This window comes from Pelophylax lessonae (genome assembly GCF_965119305.1).
Source record: "Pelophylax lessonae genome assembly, chromosome: 7".
In the NCBI taxonomy this organism is placed as follows: Eukaryota; Metazoa; Chordata; class Amphibia; order Anura; family Ranidae; genus Pelophylax; species Pelophylax lessonae.
Genome location: NC_138774.1, coordinates 117,515,048 through 117,538,458, shown reverse-complemented (window position 1 = coordinate 117,538,458; position 23,411 = coordinate 117,515,048). Strand labels below are relative to the sequence as shown.

The following is a 23,411-nucleotide window of genomic DNA, read 5'->3' as shown; positions in this document are numbered from 1 at the left end:
TATAAACTGGTGTCCTGTGCGTCCAAAACAGTGTCCTCCCTCCATACCCCTTAACCCTCCCTCCCCCTATTGTACTGTCCTCTGTACCCCCATAGCAGTATCCTTTGTCCCACTCCCACCTCTGTCCCCCCCCCCCCCCCCCACTGTAGTGTCCTCTGTCCCCTCCCACACACAAACACACCAGTGTGTATGTTTTAGGCCCCTTAGTCCGTCTGTTGGACAGACTCCGTTTATCTCAGCAGGGGATCGATCTGCCGATCCCCGCTGAGTAGGAGGATGACAGCTGTTTTTGGCACTGTGTGCAGAGACACAGCTGTCAGGTCCCCATGCATCTCTATGGGGGAATCGGATGGGAATGGACCGTCAGTCCGTTCTCATCCGATCCGCTGGACGGACAGAAAATAGTTTCCATCCGCCCAGATTTGACGGATTGGATGTCAGCAGACATGTCTCCACTGACATTCGATGCCCCATAGACATGCATGGGGTGACCGTTCAGATCCGCCAAAAAAATGGACAGGCAGGATCTGAACGGTCCGCCTGTGTGAAAGGGGCCTAACTCTCCTTACTTACACGTGTACAGCAAAATAGGGATCGGCCACTATCGCAGTACTGGAAGGAGGCGGGAGCTGCCAGAGTCAACTTTCCACATTACAGGCTGGTGATTGGTTGCCGGGTGATCTTGGAACCATTCACCTACTGTTTAATGTAAAAAAAGGTAACTCCAACAGTTACTGCTCTTTCCCCCATCCAGCCCTGTGATACCGGCCGCTCTCTATTGAAGAGGATAGTGTTGAATTCTTAGGGGAAGGACTGGCAATACAGGGCTGCCTGTGATCTATCTGTCTGCTGCCTGTGACCCCCCCCCCCCCCGTTTTAGCTAGGGTCAGGTGCAGGAGCGCACTAGGCACACCGCTGTGACTCTGCAAGCCTACGGCACAGGTGATCTATGACTCAGACTGAGCAATGTGAGTTGGCCCCAATTTGATGGCCCTGCCCGCAGCTCTGGCCCCCGGGGCCCTATGCCTGTGCTTGATTGCCAGTCCGGACCTGTTTAAATGGTACCTGGAAGAGCTGCACTTGGATGTTTCATGTTTCTCCAAGTGTGAGCACTGAGACAATGACCAGTCCAGTATCTTTGGGTTTTTGTATTTATTTAGTAACTTGGAGAAGGGGATGAGTGGGATACTCCTTTGGCTCAACTATGCACAAATTGCTAGGGACAATTGAAAATGCTGATTGGCGCTGACTTGATGCTGGCCTGACTTCTGACTGCTTTCCTGACTGAAGAAGTCCTCTTTAAGCTCCCTTAAGCACTCCTTGCTGAGGTAGCTACATGTATACTCTGCTGCACTGCTGAACACTTCAGGGCCCGTACCAGTGCTCCCTCTCTTCTCTTCAGGGCTTAGACACTGGCACCCCCTTTCCTAAGCCTCCTCTACTAGTTAGCTGGCTTCTGAGTCCCTTTGACCTTCTGGAATGTTCCCCTCTCCTAGGCAGACCCCTGGGCGGTTTCAAGTACTCACGACACTGTTTTCCCCCGAAACTTCTGCCCAGCAGCTCCACTCGGTCCACAGCACTCTGGATCCCTCTCTGCAGCCCACCTCAACCTTCGTCCTCTAGGCCGACTGCCCAGGACTTCTTCTCTCTCTCTGACAGGAGGAGAGACAGTCGTCGGCCTCCTCCTGGGACTCTGCTTCCCGCCAAAGATGCCCTGTCACATGCTCCCCTCAGACTTATAACTCATCCCAGGGTGCATTGCGGCAAACTCTGCCCACTGAGATAGCCATAAGCCCTGGTGTGCTATTGGCTACATTTCCTCCACTGTCCAATAAGAGCCCTCATTGGAAACAGTGGGGAGACTCCCCAGGCTCGACAGGTCACACCTAGAAGCATGTGACAGCCTAACTAAATGATCAGGCCCCCCTGATAAGCAGACAGGGCCATATTTCCACCTACCTAGGATGGTGCTACATACGTAAAATCGATACGTTTCTGACTTATTCACAATTCTTCAAATAATCAGTATTTTGGCCCTAATAATTGGCCGCTCCAATAATCAGCTCACTCCTAATTATGGCACACATTAACATAGCCTGGTCATTATGATCAGGATGCCAACACATTTTCCTAGTAGTGTCAGTTTCTATAAAATTGAGTGACTTACTACTGACGTTCCCATTGGCCTGTCACTTGAAATGGCAATCATTTGTCTCTGCATTGTCTGAGTGCCCTCAATGCAAGAGGGCTACAGAGTGCTTCAAAAACGTCTAAGGCTAATGCAGGCCATACACAGAGCAACTTTCTTTCCTGCAACCACAGACTGTGTTGACAGTGGGAATCCCTTCCGCTGAGCCATTGTATTATCACAGTGGGGGGGTTAGGGCAAGCCATGCTAGTTGGGAGAAGACAGTGCTTTATTGCTAGCAGCTATACCAGTTGCTGGCGATAATCACATGCAAAATACAGCAGGCTTGTTGTACTCAAGTTGATCATTCATCTTCATAAATTCAGCCTGCCCATACATGGTTTGAATCTCGGCCGTTTCAGCAGGAAGATTCAAACTGTCTATGGCTGGCCTTAAGCTGCTGGCTGTAAACATTTTTCACTGGACAAGGGAGGGTTGAAAAGGCTGTAGTTTCACTTAAAGTGGAAGTAAACTTCCATCACTAAGTTTTACTTATAGGTAAGCCTATAATAAGGCTTACTTATAGGTAGAGTAACTACATCTCCTAAACCGGTACAGTTTTTAGGAGATATTTACTGTACATGCAGCCAGTGACATCACTGGCGTATGCACTCTGAAGGAATGGCCACCTGTGCCGTGAAGGGAGGGTTGCCTTTTTTGCCATCTGCCTCATCACAGGGAGATTTCCCTTAACTTTCTGTCCCATAGCCACAAAAGGAAGTAATCAGGACAGATAGAGACTGAATCATCCTAACGGTATCACAGACCGCAACAATAAACAGGTGCTGCAATTCCTCCCCACTTAACCCAAAACTGCCTTTACTTCTACTTTAAACTAATCTATACTGAAAATATATCTACCCTAACTGCTTAGTTACTTCAGTAGGACAGCGGAGGCCCATTCCCCCCCCCCCCCCCCCCCAGGCAAGGCTATGAAGTTTGAGGGTCTGAGTCCTGGAGCATTGACTACAAACTTTCCAGCATGGTGAAAATATTTTTCTCTTACGTCCTCCGACAGTCGCCGCCTCTTCATATTCGTCACATATGGGGTATTAGACTTTGCTCCGAAGGAGTAGCTAGGCAACAGAATATGTTAACATTAAAGCTTTTAACATATCCCACCCTCAAGGGGTGGTCCCCTCAGTCAATACCCTCCTACTTCCTGCAACCATATCTCAGTTTTAATGTCTAGCTTGTCAGGAGTGGCTGGCTTTTCCTGTGCTGGGGCTTTCTGCCCCAGACTCTTTCTTCTTTTTGATATTTTGTTTGAGTTTTCTCTCTACCTTTACTTAGCTGTTATTTTTGTCAGCGTTAGTTAGTTCTTCTGATGAAGAGGATCATGCGGGCTGGGTCTCGGGCTGATCCCCCTGGTCGCAGGTCGTGGGTCAGTGGCTTCCCAGCCTGCCATCGAGCGTTCAGCCAGGTAACGCTCCTGGCACAGTGAACGACCCATCCCTGTTCGGTGCAGGGATGATTGGTGAGGTGGCTACCTCACTGGACGCTGTGCGGTTTCTTAACCCCCATTTTGTGCGTCTTGAATTGCGACTCTCCCTGCCTCATGTGCAGCGGCTTGTTCGCCTGTGCGGGTCCCCCACGCCATTAAGAGGTAAGTGTATCTATGTGGGGACCTGTCTGTCTGGGGGGGGTGTCAGTCTGGGACTGTGTAACCTGCCTCTATTCACACTGCTTGTCTCTCTATCTCTCGGCTGCATGCTGTGGGCTGCAAGGGGGGGGGGGGGGAGCTGTGTGACACTGTGTGTGTCAGTCTGGTCAGTGTGAAAAGCTGTGTGCTGTGGGGCATGTTTTTTTGGCATGTTTGGGCATTTACAGCGATCGCTGCGGCGATCTGACATGTGTTCTTATACATGGATGACATGTGTGAATTACTACACTGTGGAGCGGCGTTTTCGGCGCCAAACGGCGCCATTTTGCCTACACTCGCTCCGGCCGCATGTTTTACATGCATGGCGGCCATTTTCTTGTAGCCTCCATAGGCTTTCATAGAGCGCCCTGGCAGCATCACTTCCTCTTTCCAGGAACACCGATCGAGGCAGCAGCGGCAAGGGTCTCCTCAGGTTTTATCCTTCTGTTCTTGCTATCCATTGCCTGTGTTCAGTTTGCATATTCCCTGTGGGGGTCTCATTGTGCTTGAGTGTGGTGCGGTGGGCTGCGCTTGCCGCGCTTGCTTAAAGGGGCAGTTAACCCTTTATTGTCTGGTATTACAGGGGCAATGGATTCTCAGGAGGGCAAATTTCCTACCGCCTTGGTGGAAAGCCAGGGGACCGCTGTTTCCCCCCCAGGGGGGGATTTAGCCACTATTGTGGCTGGCCTTGCTGCTCAGGTGCAGATGCTGGTGGCTGCTCAATCTACTAAAAGACCCAGAATTGCTCTTTCCTCTGATTCTGAGGGTGAAGGGGATGGGGTTGTTATGGCGGGGGCCTCCTTATCGGTGTCCCGCTCCTCCCTAGATCTAGTGGGGTCCGAAGTGGAGGCTGAAGTTGAGGGGGTTGATAATTCTCCCCCTGGCTCGCCTGAAGAGCTTGCAATCATGGATGAATTGATTGCTTCCATAAAGCAAACATTGCGTTTGCAGGATGAAGTGTGTCCCCCCGCTGCCTTGGCGGCTTATGGGACGCAGAGAAAACGCAGGACACCGCAGGTTTTTCTCTGCAATGATGATTTTCAGCGCGCTGTTAAGGAACAATGGCGCAATCTGCGCAAACCTTTTGCTGTACCAAGTAGGTTCAAGCTGCGTTATCCTTTCTCGCCTTCCACTGATGAAAGGTGGTGTGTACCTCCCCCAGTGGATCACGCAATTGCGGTTTTGAACAAGGCCACTGCGATTCCTGCAGAGGATTCCCCTGTGTTCCGTGATGCCACGGATAGGAGATTGGAGTCTCTTGCCCGTCATACTTATTCTGTTACGGGTTCTATGCTTAAAGCTCTGTTTGCCTCTCTCATGGCGGCCCAGGCGATCGCAAGTTGGACGCAGATGCTTAGGCGCGTCCTAGTGGCCGACTCGGCCTCGCCGGCGACCCTGGATATGGTGGATCAAATCCACCAGGGTGTCATGTATCTGTGTGATGCGGACCTGGACCTGGTTCCATTGGCTGCACGTGTGCACAGCGTGGCGGTGTTGTCTCGCCGCCTGGTTTGGTTAAAATGTTGGTCGGTGGACCAATCTTCGCGTAAGACCTTAGCCAATCTACCTTATGATGGGTCTCGCCTTTTTGGGGAGTCCTTGGATGTGTTGATTAAGGGGATCACCGGGGGTAAGAGCACTCTCTTGCCCCATTTCCCCAAGGCTAAGGGGGCTTCTGGGAAGAAGCATGCTAATTTTCGGCCCCCTCAGGGGTCCTTTCGTGCCTTTCGGCCGCACTACAAGGGCAAGCCGTTCAAAGGTCAAGGCTCTCAGAAGAAGCCCTGGTCTGGGAAACAGAAGTCCGGCCAATCCGGATCTGCAGCCCATAACAGTTCGGCCTGAAGGGGCGCCCTCACCCAGTTTTGGGGTGGGGGGACGCTTGCTCGGTTTTCTTCAACCCTGGTTGGCCCGTGTGCGGGACAGGTGGGTTCAGGAGATCGTTCGGTCTGGTTACAAGATCGAGTTTCTCTCTCGGCCGGAGAGCAGATTTTTTCCCTCAAATCTTCAACTGTCTCCAGAGCGTTTGCGGGACCTGCACCTGGCCGTGCGGGACCTGAGGGCTCAGGGAGTGGTGGTTCCGGTGCCTCATCGGGACAGATTTCGGGGGTTTTATTCCAATCTGTTCACCGTGCCCAGAAAGGAGGGCAAGGTTTGTCCAATTCTGGACTTGAAGGCTCTGAAGAACAGGCCTATGCTTTGCAGGGGAAGGTTCCCCCTGTGCCTGTGAAGGCGCACTCTACTAGATCTTTGAGTACGTCTTGGGCCTGTCGTCATGGGGCTTCTGTAGCCCAGGTGTGTAAGGCGGCGACCTGGTCGACCGTACACACGTTCACAAGATTCTACAAAGTAGATGTCCAGGCATCGGCGGATGCTTCCTTTGGCCGCAAGGTTCTTAGTGCGGCAGTTCCCTAGGGTCCCTTGTTAGGGACCTCTGGCTGTTGGGATAAGTTTTTATATCCCCTGGTTTTTTGTCTTTTCCTGGGTTGTTGCTCCTGTTGAGCACTTGTTTTTTTCTGTTGCCCAGCTGGTTTCCTTCCTTTGGTAAGGTTCCTTTCTTTGATGCGGAGACCGCGTTGCCTTTTCGGCGCGGATGCGTTTCCCACCCCTCATGTTTGCACTGCTTTGGGACGTCCCCATATGTGACGAATATGAAGAGGCGGCGACTGTCGGAGGACGTAAGAGAAAACGGAATTTTTGTAAAATCTTACCTGTAAAATTCCTTTCTCTGAGTCCTCCGACAGTCGCCGCCCCCGCCCCTCTTTTGGGGTTTGGTTGTATACTCTACTGCTATTCCACTAAAACTGAGATATGGTTGCAGGAAGTAGGAGGGTATTGACTGAGGGGACCACCCCTTGAGGGTGGGATATGTTAAAAGCTTTAATGTTAACATATTCTGTTGCCTAGCTACTCCTTCGGAGCAAAGTCTAATACCCCATATGTGACGAATATGAAGAGGCGGCGACTGTCGGAGGACTCAGAGAAAGGAATTTTACAGGTAAGATTTTACAAAAATTCCGTTTTTTCTCTTTCATTCATTGACCGACACAGCTCCTTATCTTTTACAGTTTGTTTGTACTGCCCCCTACAGGAGTAGGACACTAGGCAGAAAAAAAATTACGCCTATGGGGGCAGTCCCAGGGGGTATACTCCCCACTCAGCTATAGGCATTCAGTTTTTTTTCTTCCTAGTCAGGACCTAGTTCCTTGCTGGGATCTCTGGTGGTCCTGGCAATTTTTTTCCTTTTTTAAATTGAATTTTTCTTTCCTATCTTTGTTTTGTTCCTGTGAGAATCTTCTATCAACTGTCGGGCGGGCGACAGACTGGATAATCTAGATCCAGAGGGTCCCCCCGGTCTGGTCAGCCCACACTTTTTTTTTTTTTTTTGGGTCCTCCTCTTTTTCCACCTAAACCCCTCTCTGAGGCTGCTGAGCCCTCCGGGTCCCACTAATCCCTGACTGCACTGACGGCGGTCTTGGAGTCCTTAGTGTCCAAGGTGGATTTGGCCCTGAGAAAACGGGCTAGCAAAAACCATCCCCCCTCCTTCCCCTGCTTCATCTCTCTCATCAGATCTTGAATCTGATTTGTCCGCCGCAGATGCGAGTTACCCTTCTGGGTCTGTCCACGCACCCTGCGTGCTCAGATAGGGAGGATGATTCCTCTGCCCCTCTAGTCAAGCATGAAAAGGCTCTGGTAGATGCGCTGATTGTGTCAGTGCATGAAACTTTAAAGATGGAGAATGCGGCTGATGCTGCGTCAGAGGCGCCGGTCCCTTTTGGCATCTACAGGCCCTCCAAGGTGGCGCGGGTGTTCTCTATCCCGATTACTTTGATAATATTGTCACTAAATAGTGGGGTTTTTCAAAACGCACTTATGCGGTTCCTAAGTGTTTGCGATGGGGTATTCTTATGAGGATTCCTTGCTTAAAAAGTGGATGGTCCCACCTGTAGTGGACTCGCCAGTTTACAGGATAAATAAAGCCACCTTAACTCCGGTTGAGGAGATGCTGATGGGAGGTCTGAGGCTCTGACCCACCATATGTTCACTGTGGCTGGTCCGGCTCTTAGGTCGGTACTTGCTATTACCCTGGTGTCGCAAGCTTTAACCGAGTGGGCTAAACTTTTGGTTTTGGGGTTAGTTTGTCTGTGATGCCTCTTTGGATGCGGCTCCCTTCATTGTCTCAGCAGTGGTCCTTCTGCATATTATCTGGCTGAAATGCTCATCTGCGGATCAGACTTCTAAGAAGGCCTTAGCTGATCTCCCATTTGTGGGGGGATCGCCTGTTTGGAGCTTCTTTGGATGACGACATCAAGGGCCTCACGGGGGTAGAATACTTTTTTTTTTTTCCCCCGCATGCTTCTAAGAGCAAGAAGCCCCTTCATAGACAGGGGGGGGGGTATTCTTCTCCAGTCATAAGAGGCCTTTTCTCCCCTCAGGGTCTCAAGAAAAGGGATCTAAGCCCTTCAGAGCCTCCACCAGAGGTTCCAGGAGGACCTAGTCTGGCAAGTCACAAGCAGGCTCTTCCAGATATGCGGACAAGGCTACCTCTGCATGACTCGCAAGTGGACAAGTGGGTCCACAGTCATTCGGTCCGGCTACAAGATCGTGTTTCCGTCTTATCCTCCGGAAAGGTAATTCTCTTCCAACCTGCTCTTGTCCCCAGTTCGCTTACGGGGTCTCTTTTGGGGCGATGAAAGACTTGTTACTTCAAGGGGTGATTGGCCCGGTTCCGACTTCGGAACGTTTTCAGGGGTTTTACTCAAACCTGTTCAGTTTCCAGGAAGGAAGGCAAGGTACGTGCAATTCGGACCTCAAGGCGCTAAACTGCTTTGTGCGGGTACAGAAGTTCCGCATAGTCTATTTGCACAGTAGTGGCATCCCTTCATTAGGGGGATTTTCTTGCCTCTATCGATATCAAGGATGCCTACTTTCACATTTCAATATGTGCTGGTCTTCAGCGACGACTCCAGTTTGCCGTGGGCGAGGAGCGTTATCAGTTTGTGGTGTTACCCCTTGGTCTCGCCTCTGCTTCTCAGGTCTTCACGAAAGTCTTGGCCCCGGTATTAGCATTGTTGTGGCAGCAGGAGATCGTGGTACTGGGGTACCTGGACAATCTGCTGCGAGCGGAGTCTCCAACTGCTCTGATGGACTACTTGGAGATTACTCTGTGAACTCTGAGGGAGTTTGGATTCTGAACCTTCAGAAGTCTGCTCTGGTTCCGTCCACGAGACTGAACTATCTGGGTGTGACTCTGGACTTGACCTTAGCCAGGGTGTTTCTTCCTCTGGAAAAACTCCAGAAATTGCAGGAGACAATCCAGCTTCTGTTGTGAAGCAGACTGTCTTCCCTCTGGGACTTGCATGCGGGTGATGGGCCTGATGGTGTCTACCTTCGAGACGGTACAGTTTGCACAGTTCCACATGAGATCTCTGCAAAGAGAGATCCTGGCAAAATGGGACAAGAATCCTCAGTCTCTAGATAATCTGATCCTGTTAAGCCAAGGTGCGAGAGGGTCCCTGATCTGGTGGATTCATTCTCCGGCTCTTCAACAGGGAAAATCCTTTCTTCCCTTGTACTAGACATTTGTCACCGGGGATGCAAGCTTGTCCGGGTGGGGAGGCGCAGATTGTGCTCAAACAGTGCACTGAGGATAAAGTTGACGCCTTGCAAACTTGCATCACTGCTGATCAATGTAGTGGAACTCCGAGCAATCAGACTGTCTGGGTCATTGGACTGTTTGCCTTCAGGGGGTGTCCCTTGTGTCTGGTGCGCATTCAAGTGGCCAATGCCATGGCCTATGTCGATCACCAATTGGGCACAAGGAGTGCCCTGGCAGCTCGGAAGGTAGCCGGTGTTCTATGGTTGGCAGAAAGATTTGTTCCAGCCCTCTCTGCTGTACAAGTGGATTATCTCACTCGACAGGCGTTGGACCAGGAGAGTGGTTGCTTATCCGGAGGCATTTCTTTAGTTGTGCCTCCGGTGAGGTACTCCCGAAGTGGACCTGTTGGCCTCTTGTCAAAACAGGAAGGTACAGAAGCTTGTGGCACGGTCTCGGGACCCTTTAGCCGACACAGATTCCTTAGTGGTTTCTTGAAATCAAATCGGCATCATCTGATTTACGTTTCTTCCACCCCCCCCCCCCCCCCAAACTTCTGACAAGACTCCTGTGCAGGATCGCGGCAGAAGGGATTCCGGTCATTCTAGTGACTCCAGACTGGCCTACCCGCTCTTGGTTCGCCAATCTCATACGGCTGGTCTCCAATGCTCCTTGGAGACTTCCTCTCAGGGAAGATCTGCTGTCCCAAGGGCCAGTCTTCATCCTGCTTTATGGTCGCTGGCTTTAACGGCTTGCCTGTTGAAAGCCAGGTGCTGAAGGCTAGAGGTTTGTGGGAATCTGTGATTCCTATGCTGATAAAGGCTAGAAAATCTACCTCGAGGAAGATTTACCATCGTACATTGTCAGATGTACATTGCGTGGTGTGGGTCTCTTGGGGTCCACCCTCGCTCCTTTTCGTGGCTCGGATATTGGCTTTCCTCCAATGGGCAGTTGAGCAGCGCCTAGCCTTGAGTACCATCAAGGGCCAGGTTTCGGCCTTAGCGGTTTTCTTTCAATGTCCATTTGACACGCATTCCTTGGTGCGCACCTTTATCCAGGGAGTTCTACACTTGGCACCTCCAGTGCGGTCTCCATTGCTGCCGTGGGACCTCAGTTTGGTGCTGTTTGGTCTTCAGAAGCCTCCCTTGAAAGTCTTCGGGAAGTTCCCCTGCTTATGTTGTCCCAGAAGGTAGCCTTTTTGGTGGCTATTCTGCATGCAGGGTGTCAGAACTGGTGGCGTTGTCTTTGTCATTTACCTTACCTGGTGGTTCACAGAGATCAGGTGGTTCTTCGTCCCTGGTGGTCGTTCCTTCCTTCCAAAGGTCATCTCTAACTTCCATTTGAATGAAGACATTGTGTTGCTTTCCCTATGTCCCAGGCCTAAACATCCTAAGGAAATCGCCTTTAATTTCTTTGGATGTGGTTTGGCAGGGTGTACCTGGCAGCTTAGGAGCCTTTTCGGAAGTCAGACTCACTATTTGTACTCGCGGATGGACCTCAAAGGGTTGGCTGCTTCTACTGCGACCATTTCTAGATGGATCAGACAGACGGTGATTCAGGCCTATTCGATTAAGGGTCAGGTTCCTCCTTTCCCTGTTAAGGTGCACTCTACTCGGCGATTAGTGCCTCCTGGGCCTTCCTTCATCCGCGTCAGTGCTGCAGGTTTGCAAGGCGGCCACCTGGTCTAGTTTTATAAGGTGGATGTATTGGCATCTGTGGATGCTTCCTTTGGCTGCAAGGTTTTGCAGGCTGCTGTTTTAGAGGACCTGGTCCTCTTTCAGGGTGTATTGTTTTTTTTTTTCAGGTGAGCTCTTGTTTATGGTTGAGCTCCATGTTACCTGGTTGGCTGCAGTTTAGCCTTGGGAATTTTTTCCTGCTGTTCCCGCCCCTCAGGTTTGACACTGCTTTGGCATGTCCCAACTGTCAAGATAAGGAGCTGTGTCTGTCCATGAACGAAAGAGAAAATGGGATTTTTGACTTGCCGTAAAATCCATTTCTCCGATGTTCATTGACGGACACAGCACCCACCCCTCTGTGGAGTTGGTTTTCTTCTGACACTGCTTGTAACCAAACGTAATGCCTATAGCTGAGAATGGGCGTATACCCCCTGGGAAGGCCCCATAGGCATAGTCCAGTTTTTTTCTTGTCTAGTGTCCTACTCCTGTAGGGGGCAGTACAACCCAACGGTCAAGATAAGGAGCTGTGTCTGTCAATGAACATCAGAGAAATGAATTTTTTGGTAAGTCAAAAATCCCATTTTTTTCTGTCTGTCTTGCCCGACTGCAGTGCATTTTGAATCACTGTGCCAAACAAGCATGTAAAGTCAGAACCCACTGATCTACATATGTTTTGAGTCAATGACTGAATTTTTAAACCCATGCAGCTGACATGAGTGGCTATTATAGGATCATATTGCAAGAAAAAAAGACAACGTAGCCACCAATATGTTTTGTTGTTGGGAATTAAATAATTCTACGCTTGTCTTATTTGGCTTCTTTGGGAATAACATTATTTTTTGTTAACTATTCACAGGGGTCTGGAGAGAGAGTGAAGGTGTCGCTGTCCTTGGCCTCATCCATGAAACAGTGGGACGTTGCCTTTTCTTAAAGACACAACCTCCGGTGGACACTTCTGTTGACAGAGGATATGACCTCCTTGAAACTCCATCCATCACATTAACACCTCTCCTCCTGCTGTCGTGTTGCAGTGCATGTACAGATTGACTCTTCCTCTTTGGGTCCATGAGGGAGTACAAAGTGGTGGTGTTGGGCAGCGGAGGTGTTGGGAAGTCAGCCCTGACTGTACAGTTTGTTACAGGCACTTTTATTGAGAAGTATGACCCCACCATTGAGGATTTCTACCGGAAGGAGATTGAGGTGGACTCTTCACCATCTGTACTGGAGATCCTGGATACAGCTGGCACAGAGCAGTTTGCCTCCATGAGGGATTTATACATTAAGAATGGGCAGGGTTTCATCTTAGTGTATAGCTTGGTGAATCAGCAGTCATTCCAGGTGAGCAGGATTTCCGCTGCAGACCAGTTTCCTTCTAAAATTGGTTGTGGGCTACAGCAGCCGTATCGAGTGCCACCAGGTTTCCAGCTGCGTTATGTTGTATAATGACACAGTAAGCAGACACCTTAAAGCAAATTCCATTTGGTCTGTTCTTTTAAAATCGCTAGGTGGCAATAATATTCCATTTGGGTATATGGTAGTGAAGATAGCAAAATTGTTCTGCACAGCCCCCATCCTTCATTATTTATTTTGAATTAACAAGAATGGAAAATGCATTCAAGTGTTGCGTTTTTCAATAAGAAATCAAACTGTTGCTTCGACATGGATCAATGCAGACTAGGGTGTTTGAAAAAGTGGTTTTTCCCTGTTTGCCAAATCGTCTCTATAAAGGCCATGGAGCTGCTGTTTCATGTTGTAAAACTGGAGTCTCTCACTATTCTACATTTTATCAGATGTCAAGGGATTTTCTATTTACCGTATTTATCGGCGTATAACACGCACCTCACATTTAGGAGGGAATTTTTAGGGAAAAAGCTTAAAATTTTTAATTAACAGCATTGAACTATGTAATCAAATGCAGTCTTACCTGTGCCCATGAATGCAGCCTCATCAGCGCAGTGTCCATAAATGCAGCCTAGCTAGCGCCGTGTCCATAAATGCAGCCTAGCTAGCGCCGTGTCCATAAATGCAGCCTAGCTAGCGCCGTGTCCATAAATGCAGCCTAGCTAGCGCAGTGTCCATAAATGCAGCCTAGCTAGCGCAGTGTCCCCAATGCAGCCTTGCCAACTCAGATCGCCCATATTGCACAGATCGCCAGCACAGATGGCCAATATATTTTTTTTTTTAAAAAAGCCGGGCAGCGCTGAGGCAGAGAGGGGCGGGCCGTGCGAGGAGAAGCGAGTACGAGCCACTGCTGTCATCTGACGTCCCGGCGCCTTTGATAGACATCACACCTCCCATGTCCCGGCATTGGGCCATTGTGCTGTCTATCATAGGAGGTGGGACTTCCTATGACAGCAGCCACTCGTTCTTCCTTCTGCTCCGCCCGGCCCACCCCCCTCCTCTTCCTCTCAGCGCTGCCCGGCTTTTTTTTTTACTATATCGGCGTATAACACGCACTGGTGCTTTGCCCTCCATTTTTAGGAGGAAAAAGTGCGTGTTATACGCCGATTTAAATACTGTAATTGAGAACCTCTTTTAATAGGGTGTGTTGAGGGCATAGAGATTTTCGTTCATATTCCTTTCACATTATTACAGCCAATTAGTTTACTTGTCGTGTATTTTGTTTTGTGGCCTTGGCTAGTCTCATTTGAATCCTAGTTTATAAAAAAAAAAAAAAAAAAAAAAACTGTCCTTTCACCACCCATACTACTAACACTTTGGTAGATTAGGCCAACTATATAATGTCAAGTGTAATGGTAGCATGACCCATTAACCACTGGACACTGCTGTATGTTTAGCCAGCTTTTTGAATGAAAAAAACAGATCAGTGTGTGTACCCAGCTTTACTGTATTGAAGATAGTCACTTTGATGCATTAGTAGACCATTTCAGATATGTAAACATTGGTGCTTTCTGGAGCTTTGTAATGCAACTCTAGACTTCAGTTAGGTTAGTGCTGGTCTCTCCACCATCCTAAGACAAATTTAAAACCCTACTATGCCTTTGTGAAATTTTGTTTATCTACCGTATTATTTTTAGTAATGCCTGGCATATTCCTTGATTCCCAAACATTCAGTTATGATCTCCAAGCAATTTTAGATTTATAATCTTATCTGTACAAACCTGTTTCTTCCCACTTTTGAGCATTTATGTGCATTAAAGTATACCTAAAATGGTAACGAAGGTCTCATGCATACAGGTGTACAATATGCTGTGTTCAGTTCTATAATTTATATGGATCTGAATGCAGCAGTATTGTGTTCTATGGGCCCATTCCACATAGCTCTGCTTTTGTCCGCTGCTTTCAGCTATATGATCCAAAAAGAAAATTCTGGATCCAATTTTATGGTGCAACCTAAAAACGTGTGCGTTGGATGGGGCCCACTGCAAAGCTAGTCTTTTGTCATTTCCTGGAGTTGGACTTTAAAGGATTGAACCCCACTGCATTTCATGAACTCTGCCCCTGTACCGCAGCTCCTTCTTCGTCCCCTTTTTTTTTTTTTTCCTCCACAGGGCAGATGTGATTAAACTATTGACAATAACTTTGCATTAGGACTGTCATCATCCACCGTACTTTTTAACTTTAATGATAATAATGCCCTGAGCATTGCTCAAGCTAATGTTTCTTATGAACCAGTCAGATCCCTTAGCAGTGTAGTCTGTCTCTCCTTTCTTAATAGTCTTGTAACCTGCCCTTTTCCCTTAATGCTGTGGGTTTGGCAGAAACGCCTTTGAAGCATGCCTCATCCCTACATTAGATCTAACTATTTTGTAGAATTGGCAAACCTCATCATCAATCATCATCATTTTGCAACCGTTTTGTGCACAGTTTCATTTTTACATTTCTGAAGCACAGTGCTACAATGTCTTGTGCAACATAATGTCTAAAATAATGTATGCAGTATGCACAGGGGAATGCTAATTTTTTGAAAGGGTAAATCTCTCCCAAGTAATTAAGTGAACACATTGCTTTGCTCTTAATGGGCAAAGTACATGTTCACTTTAATAGAACATTGTAGTCATTCAATATCCACCTATTGAACCCAGCTAACCAGCCCAGTGCTTTTGTCTCAGGCATAGTTGCAGTATGGCAGTTCCCCCTACATCCTAAAGTGAACCTGTATTTTGCCCACGCATGCAAAGCATGGGTTTCCTTTAAAGCATCACTTCAGTCACAGACCCCCACCCCCAAAGGAAAGGTAAGTATATGCTAGGGAGTTGTGGCAGATTAAAGAAAACCTGTTTTGTCCTAATTGATACAGGTTTGCATTATGGAAAAGCAGCTAAGACTGGGTTTATGTAAAAATTTGAATATTCAGACTTGCATATGAAATAATTTTGTATTTGGCCGTTTTTTTTATTCACTCTGTTTAAGCCTCAGGCCCCTTGCACATGGTGTCATCTATGTGCAGTGTGTTCCAGTACCTGGTGTTTAGGGTCCCTTTCACATGGGGCAGACTTCCCTCAGCTCAGCAGGGAATCAGTCAGTTGATCCCCGCAGGGCAGGCGGATGGCTTGTCTGTGTCCGCTTTGCTTACACAGCCTGCTCTCCTCTGTCGGTCTACACCCGACGGCTATCCGATCGACTTTCATTCATTCCCCATCCATCTGTTTTAATCGGATGTCAGTGGGTGTCAACGGACACTTGTCCTGTTAACACCCGCTGCCCCATAGAGAGAAATAGATAGTCCGATCAGGTCCGCCTAAAAAACTGACAGATCGGTCCATCCGTATGAAAGGGGCCTTGGTGTGCCCAGAAGATGGTGTGCCCAGAAGAGACAGTTGTAGGCTTTGAATGGCCAGGGCTGAACATTGTACTGAGCGGTACTTACATTTAGGGCCCTGTGCTTTTAGGGACAAAGGTCCAGAATACAGATCCTTTGTGTTCCTGTCCTCTGTCCCTGAATGCTTAGGTCTCTAAAGGTGAATACCACATGGTACGCAATTCAGCCTTATCCAGTCGCAGCCTGCCATAGACTTTGACAGGCTGCAGTCAAACGGGCTGCATGTGTCCCTTTTTGGGCATACTAAAACACCAGGAGGGACACAATGCAACTAGATGGCCCAGTGTGCAAGGGGCTTAACGCTTCACTTTGTGTTGGAGGATTAGAGGTCACCTGAATTCTGACAATTGCTATCCAGTCTACTGCCTGACCTTATACTGTTTCCCAGACTTAAGGTGACCTTGACACAAGCCAAAGGGTTAGGCTCAGACCCTTTAGTAGATAAAGCTAAACTACATTTAAACCTTCAATAAATCTGCAGTTTCTCTTTTATTCATTGACCGACACAGCTCCACGTCTTCTTTGACCCATGCTGCTCTTACACTAGGCGGAAAAAGGGTTAACAACGCTTAACTACACCCATGGGGCAGTCCCAGGAGGTATACTCCCTCTTTATGCTCTAGGATCTGTTTTTTTTTTTTCTTCCTAATCAGGAGTAAGGACCTAGCTCCTTGCTGGGATCTCTGGTCCTGGCATTTTTTCCTTTTTAAACTGAATTTTTTTTTTTTCTGTTCCCATGAGAACTACAATCAAATCGGTTCCTGTGAGAACTACAATCAACTGCTGGACTAGGAGATGGACTGGATATTGTAGATCCTTAAGGTCTGGCTAGCGAGTGTGCTCAGGCCTCACCTCTGCACTAGGTTGGGCACGACATAGTCCCGCTGGACGGGGACTGGCCTGCGAGTGAAACGCCTTATGAGGACTGAGTCGCAGAGTACCTCTAGCCCGCAACACCCCCCATTTCAAGACGGGGAGTTGGTCTGCCCGGAGTGGTGCCCACCCGGTTCCATGGTGGGGTAAGCAGTGGTCCCTTGGGGTGGACATGGGTCCCTCCTTGGGATGCTTGGACCCCCCCGAGTTCCCTTCCATTCTTCCCCCAGCCCCTCTAACAGTCACTGTGGTCCTTTGGCCCCCAACCTACGCCCCCCCCCCCCTCGGTCAGGTAGGAGCTGGCATTGCCACTTGCTCCTGTAAGGGAGGGGGTGGATGTGGTTGTTGCTGTCCGGATCGCACATGGGGGTCTTTGAGCTAGTTTCCGGGCCCCTGGGTGTTAGTGACTGGGTAAAGGATGTCCTCTGGGCTCCCTGCGGTGGTTATTGGGCTGGGAGGAGTAGATGTCTCATTATCCACGAGTCTGTGCCTCACGTAGTTGGATCAGGCCGAAGAATTAGTCCGTGGCTTTGCACACAGCGCGGAGACAGAGCTGCCATCTGCCCGCTCGGGGGGGGGATCGGCGGATCGATCCCCCGCTGAGAAAAACGAAGTCCGCCGACGGACTCCCAAGTGTGAAAGGGGCCTTAGTCTCTGCGCTGTCCATGACAGTAATGATCCTTCGACGCATGATATGGCTAAAATGGTGGTCGGCAGACCAGACTTTCCACATGGCCTTATGTGATGTTCCCTTTGTGGGGAATCGTCTGTTTGGAGTTTCCCTGGAAAGACCTTCTCCGGAGGATCCATGAGGAACTGGTCTGGTATACCGAGAGCAGGCCCTTCGGCAGCGGAATTCAGAGCAATAAGAGACCTCAACCTATTACTACAGGAAGGTGGCCTAGCCCTAGACGACCTGACAGAATCACCGTCGCTAACCCAACAAGACAGCGAAGAAGAGGAACCAAGTGACCCCAAATTCAAAAAGAAGTCCCAAAAATCTCCCCCTCTCAACCTTAATCCTGCTATAGCCCTATTTGTCCGACAAACCACTAACGATATTGAGAAGATATGAGAAAATCAAACCATGCATAATTTGACACAGGAGCAAAGACAAGCGCTAAAGGGATTACAGAGCAATAAGACAATTACCATCAAACCCTCGGACAAAGGAGGTAATATCGTCCTGATGGATAACAGATATAAGTCCATGTGCCTGAAGCTATTGGAAAACACAAAATGCTATAAAAGGATCTCCCCGGTGATGATCAAATCCTACGAGGAATTCTATAAGAAAGTAGACAGAGCATTCAATAATGGGACAGTATCACAAACATGGGAATATAGGCGGACTAAACATCCACAAACACAAACATTCTATGCCTTACCCAAGGTACACAAGGACACAAAAAACCCCCAGGCAGACCAATCTCAGGAAAGGGCAATATCTCTGAAGCCACAAGCCAGGTGATAGACGCATATCTCAGGCCACAAGTTGCCAAACTAGCTTCATACACAAAGGACACCGTGCACTTTTGCCGATTCTGGATGGTATGGTAATACCCAAGGATGCTTTTCTGATAATAGATGTGGAATCTTTGTACAATAATATTCCACATGATAAAGGCCTAACAGCCGTTAAGCACTAGGACAGCAAAGCCGACCTGCCAAAAATTTAACGACTTCATCATACAAATGTTAGAGTTCATACTCAACCACAATTACTTTTCTTTCTCAGGCTCATATTTCCTCCAAAACATGTGGAATAGCAATGTGTACCTGTTGCGCTCCATCATATGCAAATCTATATCTTGGGATGTGGGAGCAAGACTTTCTAGCAGGGGAAGGAAATAACTCCTACTCAAGCCACATCTGGGTGGAAACTTTCTGTGTGCAGGATTGTGTTACCCGCAGTTTCCTTCCTGTATAGTGTGGTCTTAAGGTTGCCATTTTCATCCTTATACCCAGGTATCCAAAAAGGTAGCTTTGTCCTTCCTGTACTGAATCGTGAAAAACATGTTGTGTTGGTTTTTATTCATTTTGTTGAGACATTCCTTTATCATGTGTTCAGGTCCATTCCAGATTATGAAAATGTCATCGATGTACCTTTGCCATAACATATTCCGATATGTCGGTCATCTGCGCTTCCTCCGCTTGCTGTGGGCGGGGAGCATTATCAAGAGGTCTCACCTCAACCCCCCCCTAGTTTTCGCAAGTGTTGGCCCTGGTAATGGCTATGTTGTGCCAGCGGGGAATTGCAATACTGGAGTACCTGGATGATCATCTTCTGCGAGCAGAGTCTCCGACTGCTCTGACGGGCAACCTGGAGATTACTGTGGGGACTCTGCAGGAGTTTGGTTTCAAATTACATTTCCAGGTATTGGCTATGGTTCTGTCCACCTAGTTGGACGTTCTGGACTCTGCCTCAGTCAGGGTGTTCCTCCCATAGGACGAGTTTCAAAAATCTGTTCACACGAGACCTCTGCAAAGAGAGATTCTTGCCATGTGGTGCAAGAATCCAGTCTATGCAATCTGATCCTGTTGAGCCAGGGGGACGAGAGGGTCCCTGATTCGGTGGCTTCGCTCTTCGACAGGGTAAATCTTTCCCTCTACTGGACGGTCGTCACCATGGATGCCAGGCTGTCCAAGTGGGGTGCTGTTTTTTTTGGCACGGAATGTGCTCAGTGGGTCTGGACTCTGGAAGAATCCAGACTATCGATTTATACTGGACATTTCCCCTGGAGGTTTTTCATCAGTTTTCTCCGGTGGGGAACTCCCGAGGTGGGCCTGTTGGCCTCTCGTCTCAACAGGAAGGTGCTTGGGTCCGTGGTACGGTCTCAGGTTCCTCTGGCCGATGCCACAGACACACTGGTGGCTCCTTTGAGTTCAGTATCGTCTGATATATGTCTTTCCTCTTCTAGAACTTCTGCCAAGACTCCTGCGTAGGCTTGAAGCAGAAGGGACTACGGCCACCCTAGTGGTTTCAGACTGGCCCAGCCAGTCTTGGTACGCTGATGCTCCTTGGAGACCTCCTCTTAGAGGAGATCTGTTGGCTCAAGGGCCACTCTTCCATCTTGCTTTACAGTCGCTAGCTTTAACTGCTTGGCTGTCGGAAGCCAGGTGCTGAAGGCTAGGGGGTTGTCTGAATCAGTGATTCCAACGCTGCTGTAAGCTAGTAAATCTACTTCTAGATGGATTTACCATTGCACTTTGAAGAGCGTACTTTGCGGATGTGAATCTTGGGGTTCACCACTGCTTCTTTTCAGTGACTTGGAGTTTGGCTTTCCTCCAACGAGGTGTGATGCACCTCGTTGTAGGGTACCACCGAGGGCCAGGTTCAGCCTTGGCGGTTTTCTTTCATTGTCCTTTTGGCCTTGTTTTCTGTGGTTCGCACCTTTTTGTTCGTGGGGTTTGCCACTTGGCTCCTCCAGTGCGGTCTCCATTGCCCTTGTGGGATATCCATTTGGTGCTGCCCGTTCTTCAGTAACCGCTGTTTGAATATATTCACGAGATTCCTCTGCTTAAATGTCCCAGAAGGTAGTATTCTTGGTGGCTTTTTATTCTACACGTAGAGTGTCGGAGCTGGCAGCTTATCTTGTTGTTCCCCCCTTACTTGGTTCACAGAGATAAATGGTGCTTCGGCTCTGCCAGTCGCTCCTTCCTAAAGTCGTCGTTTCTGATTTCCATTTACATAAAAGCCTAAGCACCCTGAAGAGCTTGCCTTACATTCTTTGTATGTGACACGGGCAATCGGGGTGTACCTGGTGTTCCGAAACTCAAATTTCCTTTTTGTCCTTATGGATGGACCCTGTTAGGGGCTGGCTGCGACCATTTCCAGTTAGATAGGCAGGCGGTGGTGCAGGCCTATTCCATTAAGGGTCAGGATCCTCCCTTCCCTGGTATGGTGCATTTTTACATGGGCGCTTAGTGCCTTTTGGGACTTCCGTCATCGGGCATCAGTGGTGCAGGTTTACAAGGTGGCCACCTGTTCATCCACGCATATTTTCACAAAATTTTATAAGGTGGATGTGTTGGCATCTGCGGATGCCTCCTTTTTGGCTGCAATGGTTTGCAGGCTGCTGTTGGGAGAGGATTAGTCCTCTTTGAGGGTGTACTTTTGTCAGCGGAGTTCCAGTTGTTCCTGTTTTACCTGGTTGGCTACGTCTAGCCTTTGGGAAGTATATTTATTGCTGTGTTCTTCCCACCCCTCATGTTGACTCTGCTTTTGGGACATCCAACGGGTCAAAGAAGATATGGAGCTGTGTCTGTCAATGAATGAAAAAGAGAACTGGGTTTTTGTCTTACCGTAAAATCCTTTTCTCTGGTGTTCATTACAGACACAGCCAGCATCCATCCCTCTGTGGAGTTGGGTTATGTATTCTTCTGACACTGCTTGTTACTAAACTGAGATCCTGAAGCAGAAAGTAGAGTGGTACTGCCCCATGGGCGTAGTTAAGCGTTAACTTCTGCCTAGTGTCCTACTCCTAGGAAGAGCGGCATAACCCACGGGTCAAAAAAGATATGGAGCTTGTGTCGGTCAATGAACATCAGAGAAAAGGATTTTACGGTAAGACTAAAATCCAGTTTTTACTTTATCTTAAGCCTGAAAATTCTGTTTCTTGCTTGAGTCTGGTCATGTCTTTCTCTTACCGGTAATCCTGTTGAAAATATATAGGTCAAGCATTCGGAGATTTTACACCCATAAGGTTCTTGCTGTCTTTTACACAGCGATGGGAGAGGTGCACAGAGCAGAATGATCTCGCTGGAATGTGGAACCCCCACCCTGCAACACGTGGAAGAGTTGCAAAGAAGCACTTTCTGTAACTAATTGCGGACTTTGGTCATACTGAGCTTGCCACAAAAAACTTCATAATTGTACCCAGGGCGTGTTTTTAAAGTATTACTAACCCACAACAGTAAAATCGGTCTATATATGCAGTAAAGCTTGCTTGTTATGCTCACTGTTGAACCGAAGGGGTTAATCCTCCGCATTGTGCAGAAAAGGCTGTTTTGATCCTGTTTTCTCTGATCCTCTCCTTTTTACTGTCCCCAATCTTTCTTCTGATTGTAGAGCGCCTTGGGGGCACTCCACATATGCTTAGTTTGGTGTGTGTGTGTGTGTTTTTTGGGGAAGAGTACGTGTGATTAGGACAGGGCCAATTAGCAGCCTCGTAGGACAGCCAGAGAAGAATGAAAACTCCTCCTACTTTAACCAGGGCTTGGCCGGACACTGTTGGAAGCTACAAGACGGCTACATTCTGCTGACGAGAAAAGGTATTTAGCGGCAACAGACACCTCAGGAATATGAAATGTTGGGGTAACATTCTTTAAACCCTAAACTTAAATGTAGTGGCAAGAAAAAAATATGAGCCCCTTGGCATTAAAGCGGTTCTTCACTCTGGGGGGGAAAAAAAATTAAAAGTCAGCTGCTACAAATCTTGTAGCTGCTGACTTTTAATAAAAGAACACTTACCTGTCTAAGGATCCAGTGCCGTCCTAGATCTGGGCTGGTTCTTCACTAGCTTTCAGGTTTCTGGTGCCAGCATCCTAACTGGACAGCCAGCTAATGCTGCCTTCTGCTTCACTGCTGGCTGCCTGTTGCATATGTGCAAGCCATGCTGCACTTTGAGAATGGGACCTTTGCTGTATCCCAAAAAACTGTAGGGAGGATGGAAGAAGAACTAGGCGATCCGAGAGTATACCTGTGAAAACTAGTTGAGCTAGTTCAGTTGAGCTTTAAACATCCACAGCCGAGATGGTCGTGTGCCGGATCGTAGTCCCAACCCACCTGCCTGATACTGCCAGGAAGCCAACACTGCACACCACTGATCACAGGCAGTAAGGCGTTCACCGCCTGTGATTAGTGGTGTGCAGTGTTGGCTTCATGGTGGGATCGGCCAGGTGGGTTGGGACAAACACTTCATAGCCCATCTCTATTTCACAGTCCTGAAGTAAAAAGTAGGTGAATCCTTTGAATTTCATAGCTGGTCGAACCTTATTTGGCAGCAGTGACTTCAAGCAAGTACTTTCAGCAACTTTGGATCAGACGTCCACAATGATCAGGAGGAATTTTTGACCTTTCCTCTTTTTACAGAATTGCTTCAACTCGGGTCCATTTGTAGAATGTTTGGCCTGAAGCCAGTCTCTGGTGGATATAATTAATACTAAGCCTCAGATGGAAGACAGCCACCCTGACATTCCTGTATGCTATTTTGGTAAAATTGGTAATTCATTTTTCCCTTGATGGCAAGTGGTCCAGGCCCTAAGACAGTGAAGCAAGCCAAATCATGATGATCCCTCTACTATATTTCACCGTTGATGATATTTTAAATCTGGTAACACAGTGCTTAGTATTTTTCCTGAACAATTCAACTTTTGTTTCATCAGTCACAAAACATTTTCCCAATAGCAATGCGGTTTGCTACGGTGTTCTTTGGCAAGCTTTAGGAGCACAGCAATGTTTTGGAAAGCAGTGGCTCCCTCAGTGGTGGTGTTTCATGGACACCCTGCTTGTTCCATATGGTAGACTCATGATGAACAGGGGGAAGGTTTGCCAGTTCCAGTGATGTATTCAAAGCCTTTAGCATTTTTTTTTTTTTTTTTTTAATGGATCCTTTTTTACCTTGAAGATTCTGCATTGTGTTTTAAGTCATCTT

At 48.2% G+C, this 23,411-nt stretch overlaps 1 protein-coding gene across 1 annotated transcript in view; it reads left to right on the top strand.

Annotated features, from left to right (window-relative positions):
- Positions 1-12,036: 12,036 nt before the first annotated feature.
- The window catches only part of RAP2C (RAP2C, member of RAS oncogene family), a 32,248-nt gene continuing 20,873 nt past the window's right edge, over positions 12,037-23,411 (top strand). Inside the window, exon 1 of the mRNA XM_082264452.1 lies at positions 12,037-12,437. Coding sequence (XP_082120578.1) covers positions 12,165-12,437 — 273 coding nt within the window. The 5' untranslated portion in view covers positions 12,037-12,164. The remainder of the gene's footprint in view (positions 12,438-23,411) is intronic.